This window comes from Carcharhinus amblyrhynchos, chromosome 13 (genome assembly GCF_965287045.1).
Source record: "Carcharhinus amblyrhynchos chromosome 13, sCarAmb.v2.hapA, whole genome shotgun sequence".
NCBI classification, from domain to species: Eukaryota; Metazoa; Chordata; class Chondrichthyes; order Carcharhiniformes; family Carcharhinidae; genus Carcharhinus; species Carcharhinus amblyrhynchos.
The window spans coordinates 26940393-26956569 of NC_137336.1; the positions used below are offsets into that span (position 1 = coordinate 26940393).

The following is a 16177-nucleotide window of genomic DNA, read 5'->3' on the forward strand; positions in this document are numbered from 1 at the left end:
CTTATTGAATGGCGGGGCAGGCTCGAAGGGCTAGTTGGCCTACCCCTGCTCCTATTTCTTATGTCCTTATTTCTTATGTTTCTTATTGACAAATTCGACATGGAGAGGATGTTTCCTCTTGCACAATAATCTAGAACAAGATGCCATAGTTTTAGGATAATGGGTGGCAGACTTAAAACAGAGATGAGGATAAATTATTTCTCTCAAAGGATCATGAGTCTGTGGGACTCTGCCCCACAGCATTGTGGATGTCAGGGGTTTGAGTAAATCTAAGGGAAAGATGTTTAGTTATGGGTTGAATGGTTATGGTGAATGGACAGGTAAGTGGAGTTTAGGCCAAGATGAGATCAGCCATGATCGCATTGAACAGCGGAGCAGGCTCAAGGGGCTGAATTGTCTATTCCTGGTTCTTATGATTCTAATGATTTTGATGCTGCAGGCCCAGTCACAGGATTGGCAACTCTGGAGCTTTGACAACCTCAGCACAAAGATGGGTACTGCTGAGGGAGGTGATATCTATGAAGGTGTCTGAACACGGAATTGTCTTCCATGGCTTGCAATGCCAAGGCATCACCCCCTTATTGTCCCATTTCCCGTTTACCCTACCACCTCCAGGGGCTGGGCAGTTGTCCACTCTGTACTCGCCTTTATTGTTTTGTTACTATTAATGAAGAGTTTTTTCTGAAAATGCCATTCCTAGGATGGCACTAACAGTCTAGTGCTTGTATTAGTGGAGTGGCAACCCTCAGATTTAGCCTTCAATTTCCTACCATGGCATGCTGTGAAACAGACCAATAAATGTGGTAATTTATGCATTATCGGGTTTGGTATAATTGCTCAGATGGGTCAGTAATGTCTTTCAGGGAATCTGATAGTCCTAAATGTTGAATTGATGGGTACAATTCCAATTCAACACTATATATGGTTGATTTTTAATGCCCTGTGCATAACCAGAGATGGCATTATCCCAAGGCTAACTAATATAAATAGTCATTACCAGAATTTCTGCTTTTTCTCAAACTCTTAATAAGTTGGCAATGATGCACTGCCAAATTGCAATCTTCCGACTCACTATTAAAAGAAAAGAAAGGCATAGCACTTTTTGTGACTATTGGACCTCTCAAAGTGCTTTGCTGCCAATGAACTAACTTTTGAAGTGTCATCGTTATTGTAATACTGGAATTGCAATACACAGCAAACTCTCCCAAACACAAGGTGAAATGACCTTGATATGTTGATAAATTCTTGTGATGTTGATTGAGAAATATTGATCAGGACATTGATGATGTCTTCAGTTGATAAATGATGTTCCCAGTTGTCATCTGAAAGAAGACACTGACAGTGCAGCACCTCAGCACTGCACTGGAGGTCACTCTTGACTTTTGTCCTCAAGCCAGGAATAGAACTTAAACCCAAAACTCAGGGATGAGAGTGCTACCAGCTGAGCTGACACTACCAAAAGGATCTAGTGCGGAACTAAAGTAAAATAAACAACTAAGCAACCAAGCTTTTACATTCACAAACCATGACACTCACCTGTGCCAGCTCACTGTTGTCTATAAGGCCATCACCACTGATGTCAAAGTACTTGAACATGTTCTCTACCAAAATCCTCTTCAGTGTTATTGTGTCCATTGTAACATTTTCTTGCTGGAAATACCTCTGACTCTGCAGGTCCAGTAATATGTTTTTCAGCCTGTTGTACTCTGCCAATTCACATCGCTCACCTAGACAAAAAGACAAATTTCGATTGTTTATGATTATTTTGTTGAGATCCAGTGATGAGAGAGATTCAGAATGCTCCCTTTTGAATCTGGGACAGATGGAAAACAAAATCTTCCCTTTACAGTTTTTTATCATTGGGGAAAATTATCTGTGTTTGGGTTAGTGATAGCTGATTGCAAGTCTATGCACATAATTGCCACCTTGTTGCATTGCCAAACAAACCAATAATAGAATCACAGAATCCCTACAGTGCAGAAGGAGGCCATTTGGCCCATCGAACCTGCATCGACAACAATCTCACTCAGGTCCTATCCCCATAACTCAGATATATTTACCCTGCTAGTCCCCCTGGCACTAAAGAACACTTTAGCATGGCCAATCCACCCAACCCATACACCTTTGGAATGTGGGAGGAAACTAGAACACCCAGTGGAAATTCACGCAGACATGGGGAGAATGTACAAACTCCACACAGTTAGTCACCTAAGGTTGGGAGTTGAACCCAGAACCCTGGTGCTGTGAGGCAGCAGTGCTCACCACTGTGCTATTAGGGCAGCATGATGGCAAAGACCAAAGGAAAAAAAAAAGTGTATAAGGTCACTCCTGCTGGTAGTGCATTAGTTTTAGTACTGGATAACCTGGGAAAGGAAGGCTAGCAATGCATTTAACATTAAGGTTTAAGCATTAGCACCAGAATGCTAAACAATCCCTGAAAGTACAAACCATACAATGTAAACAGTTCAATTAAAAATAAACAAGTGGATTAATCTTTTCTCTATTATTTGTAAATGAACTCTTCAAAGTTAAACATTCACTTAAAATGGCAATTAGAACTTACATGTGCAAACAATTCTTAGCATATTAAAATCACAGAGACAACCTTTCAATTTAAATAACAAGTATTCCTCTTTCATTTTTAATCCCATCTAGAAGTAAGAAACCGAGGAAATCTCTTGGAAAGTCATATGAGAAAGTCAAACCCAAGCGGTTTAGGTTTGAAAATAGTGAAGTTGAAAAAAAAACACAATCTGAAGACCAATGCGAAGCATTAATCTACATAAATTAACATAATAACGATCATTCATTGGTTACAAAATTATATTGATGGTTAATAGGTGCTATAGAAAGGAATTTTCAATTTATTTGCTTCATCTTCCAGTTAATGGAGAATGTTGTATTATTTACTTTGCAAATCACAGGGTCCCTAAAATGATTTATGGTTGCTTTGTTATCACGTGTTGCTGTTCTATTGAGTACCTTTAGAAAAAATTTTTCAACCGTAATTGTTGGCACCAGAGGCACGGTGAATGCACTGTTGCTGTAGGGAACCAATCAGCGTGATTTCTTTAAGGGTTTTTTTTGTGAGAAGGTGGTATATATCACAATGACATAACTTTTCCTGCTTACACAGATGAAAACAATTTGTCCTTCGTTCCACTTTCTCCAAAAGGCTTGTGAAAGACTTTGTTGGAATACTCTGGCTTTAGGAATATGGAAACAAGCTTTACCGTCAGAATATGGGAATAGAAGTAGACCATTCTGCTCTTGAGCCTTTTTGCCATTCAGTAAGACCATTGTTCATCTGAATTTTAATTGCATGTGCTTTTATTCCATACCCCTTCATGCCCTTTACAAACAGGTGAAAGGTCAATGTTCAGTTTAGATTTATTTATCAGTGTCACAAGTAGGCATTGCAATGACATTACTGTGAAAATCCTCTAGTTGCCACACTCTGGCATCTGTTCGGGTACACAGAGAATTTAGCACAGCCAAAGCACCTAACAGCAAGGCTTTTGGGCTGTGGGAGGAAACCGGAGAAATTAGAAGTCTGCAGGGAAAACTCTGCAGTGGTGTCTGTCAGCAGTGGAGGTTCACCCTGGGCATTGCCATGGGGAACCTCCCTCCACCCCGACCATCTGGGGAGCATCAATGGCCTTCCCTTGACTCCCCTTTTGGGCTGCCAGCCTCCCGCAAGTGGGGAGCTATCACTCTTTGGTGTGAACCACTCCTGGCGGGGGTGATAGGGGAAGGTGGGAGTAGTGGGCCCAGAGCTTTCTGTCCTGGGCCCGTTAATGGGATTTAATTTGTATTCAAGTTAGCATTACCATGAATTATACAGCTCTGAGTTGATTTCTGGTGCTAGAAATCTGGTGCTCGGTGACTCGTGGAGACCATGGCACCCAGCGGGAAGGCTGCAAAACGTCTCTGCTCGAGTCTCCCAGCTAGAAAAGCAGCGCAATGGGCCTCACACCCACTCCCTCGACGAAGCACTGACTGTCTTTGATTGATGAAGTAGAGGGGGAGGAGGGGACTCTGATTTCAATAAAAAATCTTTGCCATCACAAAATGGGCCACAAGTACGATAAACTTTTGGTAAAGCTCTGGTTAGGTTTCAATGAGGGTATTGTGTCCTAGTCACCACACTTAAGGATGTGAAGGTCTTTAGCAGGGTGCAGAAGAGATTCACCAGAATGATTTCAGGGATAGGGGTGTTTAGTCACAATATTAGGCTGGAAGGTCTGGTGTTGTTCTCAATGAAGTAAAGGAGATTGAAGGGGGAATTTATTGAGGTGGGCAAGAATATGACAGGCTTGGATAAAGTAGACAAGGAAAAGCTTTTTACATTGGTTGATAGCACACAGACTTATCACCCAAAACACTGAACTCTGTTCTCTTTTCTTTTTAGGAAAGAAAACTTTGCTCGACTGGTATTTTTCATTAAGTTCCATTTTCTTTTCCAAACTGAAAATCACAGCTTTTGTTTCTGAAGGTTATCTTCTCTTTTTTGTTGTGCATATATTTCTAAACCTCTGACTGTACTGGCCAATCCAGACTCATTTCTCAGAGTCTGGCAACCTCTGAACGAGAGGTTCCAATTGTCTAAAGATAGGCATTTGAATGACTATCTTGTCTTCAGACTTCAGCTAAAACAGGATACTCATAGATGTCAGGCTAGAGGTAGTGTCATCATAATCCATCCCATCCTTATCACCAATGCAATGATGCACACTGACAGACTTCATCATCAACACAAAGGGTATATAATAAAGAAAATGCGTACAGAAACCAGCTGTCCCCTGGCTCCCCTAGTCCTTGCATGTTTTCTACATGCCTTCTAAATGTCTTCTTGCTGACTTCTGCTAAAGAGAGCACTCCACCTACTGGGCTGATTATCCGCTCTCGGTCTCATTTGATCCCCCAAGGCAGGTGACCCTCTTCTGCCATGTTATCCTTGAAGGGACAAAACCACAGTCTGTGACAGCGTGGAAGACAGGAGAGATTATAAAACAAATGGGATGATTTTGTTTTGATATTTGATTGTACTGCTGACATATATACACTTCCTCAAGACTCATCTTTTGTTTCTTTGTCTGTCACCATCTCTTTGCTTTGCAAATTGCCTTTTTGAGATTTAATCTTACCTGCCTTTCACCCTCCTACAGATTTTCCTTTTTGTTCTCTCCCTTCCTCCCTTTTTTCCAAGCCTCTGGAGTTGAGTAAAATCTGAAAAATCTCAATGTTTTCTAATTCTTTTTGAAAATAATTGAACTGAAATGATAATTTTTCTGAAAATTTTTTACAGAGGCAGCTAAGGGTGAGGCCACTTTGCAGGAAGCTTGGGTATGTCATAAACGTCAGGCTGTTAAGAGCCCAAGCTCATGGCTTTCATTCCCATCGCCTGTCCGAGGGCTGTTGGTCACTCAGATGACCAGCAGTTCTCCTGCCTTCCACTCAGTCACAGACTGTGGTGCCTGTCCCTTTAAGGGCAACACAGCAGAAGAGGGTCACCTGGTTTGAGGATCCAATTGGAACCCAGAGTGGGTAATCACCACAGAGGGTGAAGTCCTCTTTTTGACTGCAGCTTTCTGCAACCCACATTGTGTGTATGCGTATGTGCGTGTGTTTGTGAGTGTGTGTGTGTGTGTGTAATGTTAACAATCATCAGAAAATATATCTATCAACACACAAGGGTTTAACTGAACTTGGTCATTTGATAGGGCTTAGTTTACCCTTGTTGTTTCCGGTGCATACATTGCTGCCAAGTGGGGGGAGGCGATGGCCTAATGGTATTATCGGTAGACTATTAATGTTCTCGGGACCCGGGTTCGAATCCCACCATGGCAGATGATGGAATTTGAATTCAATAAAAGACAACTGGAATTAAGAATCTACTGATGACTATAAAACCATTGTCGATTGTGAGAAAAACCCATCTGGTTCACTAATGTCCTTTGGAAAAGCAATTCTGCCACCCTTACGTGGTCTGGTCTACATCTGACTCCAAAGCTATAGCAATGTGTTGACTCTCAGTTGCCCTCGGGCAACTAGGGATGGGCAAAGGTTGCTGGCCAGCCAGCAATGCCCATGTTCCACGAATGAGTAAAAACGAAGTTAAAAAAACGGTCCATTCAGGATGATAGAACACTGGACCTGGTCAGGGGTCTGCCTTATCAAGGGCTTGGGATACAAGTGCCTGGTTAAGGAATCGCCGATATCCATGAGAACCCACGTTCCACAGGGAGGTCAATTAGGGATTCCCCAAGTAAGTCCTGAGGATTATCACAGAAGCAGTGATGACATGAGGAAGATTCTATTCATACAGTGTGTTTAGGATCTGCAATGCATTGCCTGACAGTGTGGCATGGTAAGGGTCAACTGAGGCTTTCAAAAGGGAATTAGATCATCATCTCAAAATGAAACAGTTGGAGGGCCACAGGGAAAAGACAGGAGGGTGGCATGAGATGAACTGCCCCTTCAGAGAGATTGGCAAAGACACAGGAGGCCAAATGGCTCATTCTGTGCTATAACCATTCTATGACTCCCTGCTTCACATACGACTCACTGCTTACTGGTGAGAGGAGGCCGAATGGCCATTCAGCATCGAAATACCCCAGCCATAGCCCGTGAGTCCAGTTTGCTTTCATAATATCATTTCTCAACACTAAGAATGAGGATTCTATATCTGGCTACATATGGCCAGTGAGCTTGCACACCTCAGTGGGAGAGAGACTGCAGCCAGAGTGAAATTCAGCCAGAGAGAGGGTATCGGAAGTTTGGAGCTGAATGGATAAGTGTTGGTGTTTCTCTTTTTTGCTCTTAAAATTCAGTAATTTAGTTTAAAGCTAAATAAGCAACTGACCTAGTCAGCTAAGTGGCAGCTATCTGTCAATCTACTGAAACCTATTTAGGGCCTCAATAGATGTGAGCACTTAGGAATTTTAAACTGGAGTGAGTCATCTCAGCTCACCTCAGCTGTATGCAAGGCAATGATTTTAGCGAGTGCATAACCAGTGAGCTAGCGCATGCCAGTGGGTGAGTGACTGCAGCTGGAGTGAGGGTATCGGAAATTCGGAGCAGAGGGGAAAGAGGTGCTCACCTTCAGGAGAAGTGCAAAGGAGACTCAAGGGCGAGTGAGAAGTAGAAAGAAATTAAAACCATGAACTCACAGCCAACAGGTAAGTGATTGGCTGGTGACTGGTAAGTAGTTTTTCTTTTCTTTGTTCTCTTGGTGTTGTAACTATTGCTGTAAGTTAACTTGAACGTTAAGTGATGGCAGGATGTCCCAGACCCATATCATGCTCCTCTTGTGAGATATGGGAATCCAGGGAGCCTTCCAGTGTCCCTGCCTCCTCCGCGTGCAAGAAATGTTTCCAACTGCAGCTTCTGTTAGACTGCTTGACAGTTCTGGAGCTGCGGATGGAGCATCCATGATGCTGGCAAGCTCAGAGAGTACTGCGGGCCCAGCCTGAATATTTAATGATGGATATGAAGAAATTCAGGTAGGGCAAAGGGCTGGGTCGTCCTAGTGGACAGAATTGCAGTTGCAGAGTAGTGTCAGCAGATACCCGGTTATGGAAGAGCAATAAGCTCTCCAACTCCGATATATTAAACTCATCTGAGATTAAAACCCAGATTCCTCAGGCTTTTCTTTGTTGCGATTGATCAAGAGCACGGAAGAACTTTGATCTTTGAGAAACATATTTACAATAATTGTATATATGTTCCAGGATCACTGTGATGGTATATGGAGCATGTTTTTCCAGAATTATGATAAAAAAAAACTAAAACCATTTCTCAATAGTTTTTTTTAAAAGCTTTTTAAGACAATACTTAGAAAGAAGATGTGATTTATTTTTGCGGGGACCACGAAATATGTCATCATTTTTTTGGGTCAATCCTCACTGCAATTTTGCAAGCAAGTTATGAACCTTGAAAATTTAAGTCACCTTTCTAAGTCCAAAGGACAAAAAGAAAATAGCGATATATTTGGTCTGCAATTTAGCAGTGACACCAGATCGTGGCTCTTGTAGTTTGATTTAATTCCATAATTTTTCAAAGAAAAAGCATGCTGCATTGTTATTCCGGGGGAGTTCGTATAAAAATAAATTGAAAGGGCACCAGTCCTGTTTCATCATTTTCCACTGATTTCACATCAAATGCATCGCTGCCATATTTGGCATTGTGCATTTCCCCCTCCTATGTGCCATACTGTGCAATAATGTATATTGGCACAAACATTACAGTTAAATGGATCAGGTTGAAAATGGCCTTGTAATTGACAATATATAATTGCGTTTGAAAAGATTTCAGTCATGCCGAGGGTTATTGTAGATGGCTATTTCAGTCAGCAAAACATCACAATACATTCTACTTAGTATTTCTGCATCCTTAGGCAGATAATTTATTGATAATTTTAAAGGACCATGAGGGTGATAGTTTTCTTTTTGACATAATATGCAAGACTCCCTTACTTTCAAGTCAAAACTCAGTAATGAACTACATCTATCAAACCGGCACACTACCATAAAGGTCAGTAATGATTTAAACTAAGTTGTTATGACAGATCATTAATCTGAACTCTTCAATTATCTTCTTCGCTGAGAGGTCTTGAGCTCAAGTGGAGAAATCCAGTTTCTTCTATAAATTGTAGCTGACAATTACCGCAAGGTCTTTCCTTTATAACTATTCATGCAGCGAGTGCAAGCAGTGACCTTTGCCAGTGGTGAGTGGTGCCGGTGAAAGAAATGGGATTCTATCTGAAAAGTCACTCTAATGCTCGGTGGAGAAATAAAATAAAAATTAAATTTGAATGTCGTTGCAATCTTAATAATGACTTCTTTTTTTGTTCGTTACTATATCACAGAATACTTCGGTGCAGAAGAGGCCCTTTGGCCCATCGAGTCTGCACCGATGCATGAAAGGTCCTGACCCACCCACCCACCTAATCCCACTTGTCAGCACTTGGCCCATAGCCTTTGAAGTTATGGCATGCCAAGTACTCATCCAGGTACTTTTTAAAGGATGTGAGGCATCCTGTCTCCACCACCCTCCCAGTCAGTGCATTCCAGACTGTCACCGCTCTCTGGGTGAAAAGGTTTTTCTTCAAATTCCTCCTAAACCTCCTACCCTAATGTTGCACGTCTGGGAGACAGGCAAAAATGAAATGTTGTATGACATGAAAGCTTGTTTCACTGGGTGACATACTGTATGGGTTTCCCCTCACACTCCAAAGCTACGTGGGTTAGGTTGATTGGACATAGTAAAATTGCTTCTTAATGTCAGGGGGATTAGCAGGGTAAATAAGTGGGGTGGGGTTTTCTGGCCTTGCTTGCTCAGGACTGGAATGCCCTGCCTGAGGTCAATGGCGGGATGGGAAAATTCTGCCCGTGGAGTCATGGGAATATGGTCTAAGTGGGATTGTTGTTGGCGTAGGTTCGATGGGCTGAATGGCCTCCTTCTGCATTATAGGCTTCTATTATAATGGGTTAGACATTAATCAACTCAGATGCAGTTTAGGCTGTTGCAATTAAAATCTCATTTGGCTGTAAGCATCTCATATGGATCGAGCAAGATTTTTATCTAAACTATATTGAACTGTGACTCACAAATAATGTTTCTCAAGTTATAATGGAGTACAGAAGTTTTCTTTTGCAGTGTATTATGCTGACACTGGGCATTTTAAATTGGTAAGTATTCAACTCCCAGTGTTGATGACTTTAATAAACTAATCTAAGTTAGATTGTTGAATCAAGAATGCAAGAGTTCATCGTATGGTATATGAACAGAATAGTGATGCATGGTTCTCTCCCCTCAAATCCAGCATAGACCCAAACACAATATTGCCTTACTGCTGACAAAATCAACTCCACAATATTTTCAGTGTCTCCCATGTTTATGGACAGCACAGTGATTAGCACTACTGCCTCACAGCGCCAGGGACCCGATTCCTGGCTTGGGTCACCATCTGTGCAGAGTCTGCACATTCTCCCCGTCTCCGTGGGTTTCCTCCGGGTGCTGCGGTTTCCTCCCACAATCTGAAAGATCTGCTGGTTAGGTGCATTGGCCATGCTAAAATACTCCATGTAACCGAACAGGTACCGAGGTGTAGTGACTGGGGGTGGGGGGGGGGGTGCATTTTCACAATAACTTCATTGCAGTGTTAATGTAAGCCTATTTGTTACACTAGTAAATAAATTTTAAGACATTAAACTTCAGCAGTTTGAGTAGAATGTGCAGGTACAGACAGAAGGAACACTATAAGAACAAACTGTGTTGTTGGACAGCCAGGGATATACTGAGGAAGAATAACAACAGATGTTGTTTAAATGGGGTTGATAACTCAAAGGAGTTTATTCTAATCAGGTGGCAACACCTTGGGAAACAGGAATATGAGGATTTGTATGTGGCAGTGACTGAGAATTTCCATTACCATTAGGATGATAGCTGATCAAATGAAAACTGCTAAATATAAGGTATAATGTGATTGGAGATGTCAAAGGCATACATAACTCACCAACGGCGAAGGTCCTAGTGACATTCAGTGGTCATGTACCACGTGGCTTACATTTTTGGTCATGTTTACTCTCCTAACTTCTCTTTTGTTTTTTTTGGCAGGAGGTGCGATTTATTTTGTTCACCAAAGTGAGTTATTAATGCTTGCACTGGAATACTCTGGAGTGGTCCCAGGTCATTTGTAACTTGTCTCGGTGTCAAACACACAAAAAAAAAATCATTTATTGCACAGACCAATGCACACTATTGAAACAGGTTTTTTTTTTAAAATGGGCCATATCAATCTGTTTCTCTGGGCTTTCTTCGAAATTTACATCTTTTCATTCTGGGACAGAAACAGTTTCCGTAAGTAGACTAAATCCCTGAAGAATAAGTTATATTGAACAATTTTCCCTTCTTTCAAAGGCAGGTTCCCTATTTGGTTTTGGCGCCTACTTACAATTAAAATTACATCTTGTTCAGTTCTTGTGTTCATATCAATGTTTTTAAACAGTATGAGGTTTAAACTTCTTTTAGAACAAAGCTCCCTTGATGGTTCAGCCGTGTACAGTATGATGAATTTTTCTGCAATTTTTTTCAGACTGGGACATAGAAAGGAGGACTGATGCCAAGTCTCCACTGGAGACCAGCAGGCTTTCAAAGCAAACCCTGCAAAGGGAATGGTAGCAAGGTGGCAAAGGAGGTCAATTCCTGAAGTCTGTCCTCGAGGGCCCAGCAGCAATGCTGGTCAATGTTCAATGGCATTGCATTCAAGTTGCAAAAATGTATCTTCAACTGATATCTCATGCCCATCATATCTTGTGCCCACTGCCTTTCAGGCAATTGGCTGGGACTGTTGCAAACAGAAGTGTAGCCTGGCCCACAGGTCTAGAGCTGCTTGGGGCCATCCTGCCAGCACACTTGCCTTTTCTACCACTGAAAGTCAGCAATCTGCCACCAGCATGTTGTAGCCCTGTGGTAAAACTAATTAGGAGCATTATGCCAGGAAAAGTCACTGATATAACAGCCACTAAGGAAATTCACACAGGAGAATACTTCTGTTTTGTATATTTTGTTGAAAGTGCCCTTCGATAAAGTTGTTATGTTTTATTGGTGGCTTTTATTTCAGGAGTTTTGTGAAGAGGCTGCTGTGATAATACACAGTAAGAAATCTCGCAACACCAGGTTAAAGTCCAACAGGTGTTTACCCCAGACCAACACTGGCATCTCCACATCATGGGAGGACACAGCAGATGGATTGAAAGGTGGCACATTTTGGAGCAATTTGTGATGTTAGGATGACACCTCAAGAGAATAGGAGTCTGAGGATTTATTCAGTTAGCCAAATGGAGACACTTCTTTCCTGTGTCCTATTCCTTCTCCCGAAGTGGCCTCTGAATGCATTCTGACAGGGGCTGTGTCCAATTAATAGCAAGGTTGCAGAGGATGCAAAAAAAAACTACAAATCTGGACGAATGCCTTCCCCCCCCCCCCCACCCCCTGCACCCCCTCCACCTCACCTCTCCCCCCTTCCCACCACCGCCTCCACCTCATCTCTCCCCCCACTCCCATCATCATCATCAACCCCCACTGCCCCCCCCCCCAAATCTCTCAAGCGGTCCAACCAGCAGAAGCATTGTTTTGGGATGCTGAAGGTTGGTGTTCCTCATTGCTTTTTGTGGATCTCAGTGTGGGTAGTTCTCATGTGGTCAGGTGGCAGAGGTAATATTTATTCATGGCAATGTAAATAAAAGTAATGATTTTAGTGCATTTTCCCAATGTCTGCATGTGTTTCCTCCGGGTGCTCCAGTTTCCTCCCACAGTCCAAATTAGATTGATTGGCCATGCTTAGTGGCAGGGGATCAGCAGTGTAAATACATGGGGTTATAGGGATAAGGCTTGGGTGGGATAATTGTCAGTGCAGCCTCAATGGACTAAATGGCCTCCTTCTGCACTTTATGATTCTATGAGAGATGGATAATCAATTTTACTATGCAAATTACTCAATTATAGTAACGTTCATGTGGCTTTTGTTAACTGTGGGTCAATGGACTTCCTAGAATTTGTCAGTGAAAGCAAACCAAGAACACAATGGCAATGAGGGGCCTGAAGATGTAATAGGGACATATGTTGATGAGTATTGGTCTCTCACAGATGCTTTCTCAGCGGCTTCTATGAAAGCTTTTTTTTCCCACAATCAATTGTGTTGAGAGGTCATTTTTACAAGTTTGCAGTGTCACCTACATGTTGGGGAATGTATATCTGATCTGCACTTTGCAGCTCTGATCTATCTGACCTGCAAGCATGCTAATTAGGTTATGACACTGTGGACGCACTTGATAACTAGGGTGAACAGGAGCAGCAGGAGTAGTATAGCAACTAGTTTCCAGCTCTACAAGAGAGACAGAAGCTGTCTGCAGGAGGTTATACCCAACACAAAGGATCCAGAGACGGAGAATAAGCTTTGTCGGCTTGCTGGCCAAATTTCTCTGGCCGTTCCTGCCAGTAGGATCTTCCGGTTTGGGGAGGGTGGCCCCCTGTCGTGGGTTCCCCAGAGGCAGAGTATGCAAACAACAGGAAATTCCGTTGACAGCAGCGGAACTGGAGCATCCCACTGCTGATCAATAGTGGGTCACCTCCACTGCCGCAGAACTGCAGGGGCAGGGGTGAAGTTGCAGCTGTTTTATATTCTGTTATAGTTATATTCTGTTATCGTTATAACCAGTTGAGAAAGAAAGAAAGAATGCAGTCAGTCTTTACTTAGGAGCAGGAGTAACCCATTCGATAATTGGAGTCTGCTTAATGATTGGATAAGATTATGGCTGCTCTGTCTATAGTCTCAACTTCATTTTCTCTTTTGCACCCCCCCCATCAACATCCCCATAACCCTTAATTCCCATTAAGATCAAAAATCTATCTAACTCTGCCTTGAATCAATAGCCCATCCTCCACTGCTCTCTAGGAGGGGATGAGAATTCCAAATACTAATGACTAATTAAAGCATCTGATGGCTTGTTTGTCAGGGTTGGTAATTATGATCACTTTCGTTGTAATGACACCTGTCACAATGAGTGCGCACTCAGATTTACAACTTATGCCGATTTTTCCATGATTGCTGAGCATCATTGACTACATATAAATGGCAATTAAATCACTCCTAGATCATCCTTTTAGTCCATCAATGTGCAGTTTGTGTGCAACCACAATAAAATATTTATTTGATGTGGGCAGGAGTTTGGGAAAGATGGCATGATGCGTTCATCCTGCTGCGCTCCACCCTCCCTGATCACTTCACACATCAAAGCAGATTTACTGGCTGGTTGCTTGGAGACAAAGGACACCCACTTTACATATTACTAATAACACCCATGAGGAACTAAACAGATGAAGCCCAGAGTAATGCAATGCAAACCATATGATAGCCAGACACACTTCAGATGCCTGAATAGGTCCTCTTCAACACACACCAACCAAAGTCTCCAGAATTGTCATATTGTGCTGCCCATTGCAACAGCCATGAAGCTTGGACCTGCAGGAGGAACAAGGCACAGAGCCCTTTCAGAAGATTTCAAGAAGGATAAGGAGGAGAAAGACAGGAATGCCACTAATGTACTGGCATTTGCAGTTGTCTGATTGCCTCATTAGCATTTTACTCAGCTTCTGCCTTTTAGAGCAAGAACATGCAAGCACAAATTTGCCAAAGACATGAACAGAAGCAGTCCTACAAATAACCACATTACCCATCATCAAGCCTCATCTTACTATAAGAGGCAGCAACCAAAAATGCACGACCTGAAAAAGTACTGGAGAGAAATATTATTTATATGGCTCAAAAGTAAAATGGAAACATTAATCTAACACTGACTACATATCGGGACTCTTCCCCTTCCTAGTACTTATGCATGGTAAGCCCTGTGACTTCAATGTGGTTAGAGGCAGACTGTTCAGGTCTATACTCACTGCTGAGATCTCTGGATGTTAGAGTTTTTGAGCATCCTGCAAGAGATTGCTCCTCCTCCACCTCAACCATGTGGACACAGAGTGTGGGACACTGACTGGGAAAGGTGGGGGGAAAGGTGAAAGGATGTGTTTTGAGCTAACTCCTCAATTTCATACTCCCTTTTGCCATTTCCTCTCTCATAGCTCACCTGTACTTTCCTGTGAACAATGTGCACTTCACTGCAGATCAGTGGGATTTTGAATGGCCAGTGTTAGGGTATTATCCATCCTATTTAAGGTGACAATAACAGCAGACCATTGCGGAGGACTTGCATGTACTTTTTGATTGCTGAATTTGTGTTCCATGCAGGTGACTTCTCCTTCCATAGATGATGCTATCGCTGTAAAGGATTGTAGATCATACCATTTGGGCTTGAGATGGTATCCTTCAATCTTTAGCAAGTGTGCACACTGTGACTAGGAAGCCTGCCAGTAAATCACTAGTTATTTGGTGCTGTTGGTAGCAGTATCCAGTTAATCATGGGAGCAACATCTAAGCAGAGCTTGAAAAGTCTGTGGCCTCCAATGTTGAGTCTCCGTAGTTGTCTCTGTTGTCACCATCTGAACAATGCCTGGGGCTGCCCAGCAACTCTGGACCCTGGAATACCACAGTAGGAAGTAGAGGACATATCTGCAGGGGGATCTTCCAGCTTCAGTATCATGTGGAGGTCCATCTTCTAGCCAGAGTATTCGTGGAAATCCTTCTCCATTTTCAGCAGGTCCACTTTTATACTTCAATAGAGGTGATGACACGTGCCTTTGGTGCCCGGATACGAAGACAGACTTTGTACAATATGCTCTGCCCCGCCACTGAACAGTGCAAAACACCCACTTGCATAATTAATGAGGTCAGGTCTAAAGGCATTCCATGTGATGTAGTCCCAGATGGGAGAATTCTACCATTGTTTTTTTTTAAATGCAGGAAAAGCAAACTTACAAAACAGAGTTACCACAAAATATCTGAATTGTGGTGCATATAACAACTGTCATGATGCAGGCATAGCAGCCATCCAAAGTGTCAGCTGATGATTAGCATACTGAAATAACTCCCCAAAAGATAACTATCAGCCATGAAGAATTGGCAATTTTTTGTGTTTTTTCTAATCTGTGATACAATGGCATAATCCACAAGCAACAGTACTTTTTCCATCATTGTGAACAATGAACCATCCATCTCTCTGTGTGAAATAATACCATCCTTCTTGAAACCAATCATTTATTTGGCAATGTTTTTGTTGAAGATGTGTGTTACATCTAACCTGTGACACAATTGTTGAAACAGAGCAAGGGCCTTGCATTAAATCAAAATCTGTGGCAGCAAATTGATTCTCAAATAGAAAGCCTGCATCTGAATGAGAGGAAAGGACTGTTATATATGGCAAGGAAAAGTCTAGCTCGAGTTTCCTGTTTGGATGCTGGCAGTTGCTGCTTTATAGCTGAAAAACACCTTAGAAAGGTTTAGCGCAGATTTTCAAATAGCCTTTGGTTTTATTCTGTTGAAATGCCAACTATTTTTAACAACATCCACTGTGAGCAACCACTTCACTGACTAAACTTGTTATAGCAGTGGGCAAAGTGTTGCAAAGGGTACGTGGTGACCCTTTATAAACCTACACTGCAAATCTGCTCAATGTTCACTGAAATACATTAAAGGTACATATGCCTTTTTTTCTATTTTTTT

At 42.2% G+C, this 16177-nt stretch overlaps 1 protein-coding gene across 3 annotated transcripts in view; it reads right to left on the minus strand.

Annotated features, from left to right (window-relative positions):
* The window catches only part of LOC145351477 (follistatin-related protein 5-like), a 490544-nt gene that overhangs the window by 189670 nt on the left and 284697 nt on the right, over positions 1-16177 (minus strand). For all 3 annotated transcript variants that reach the window (XM_080201073.1, XM_080201071.1, XM_080201072.1), the window contains exon 5: positions 1537-1727. In XM_080201073.1, the coding sequence (XP_080057199.1) occupies positions 1537-1727 (191 nt within the window). The remainder of the gene's footprint in view (positions 1-1536; positions 1728-16177) is intronic.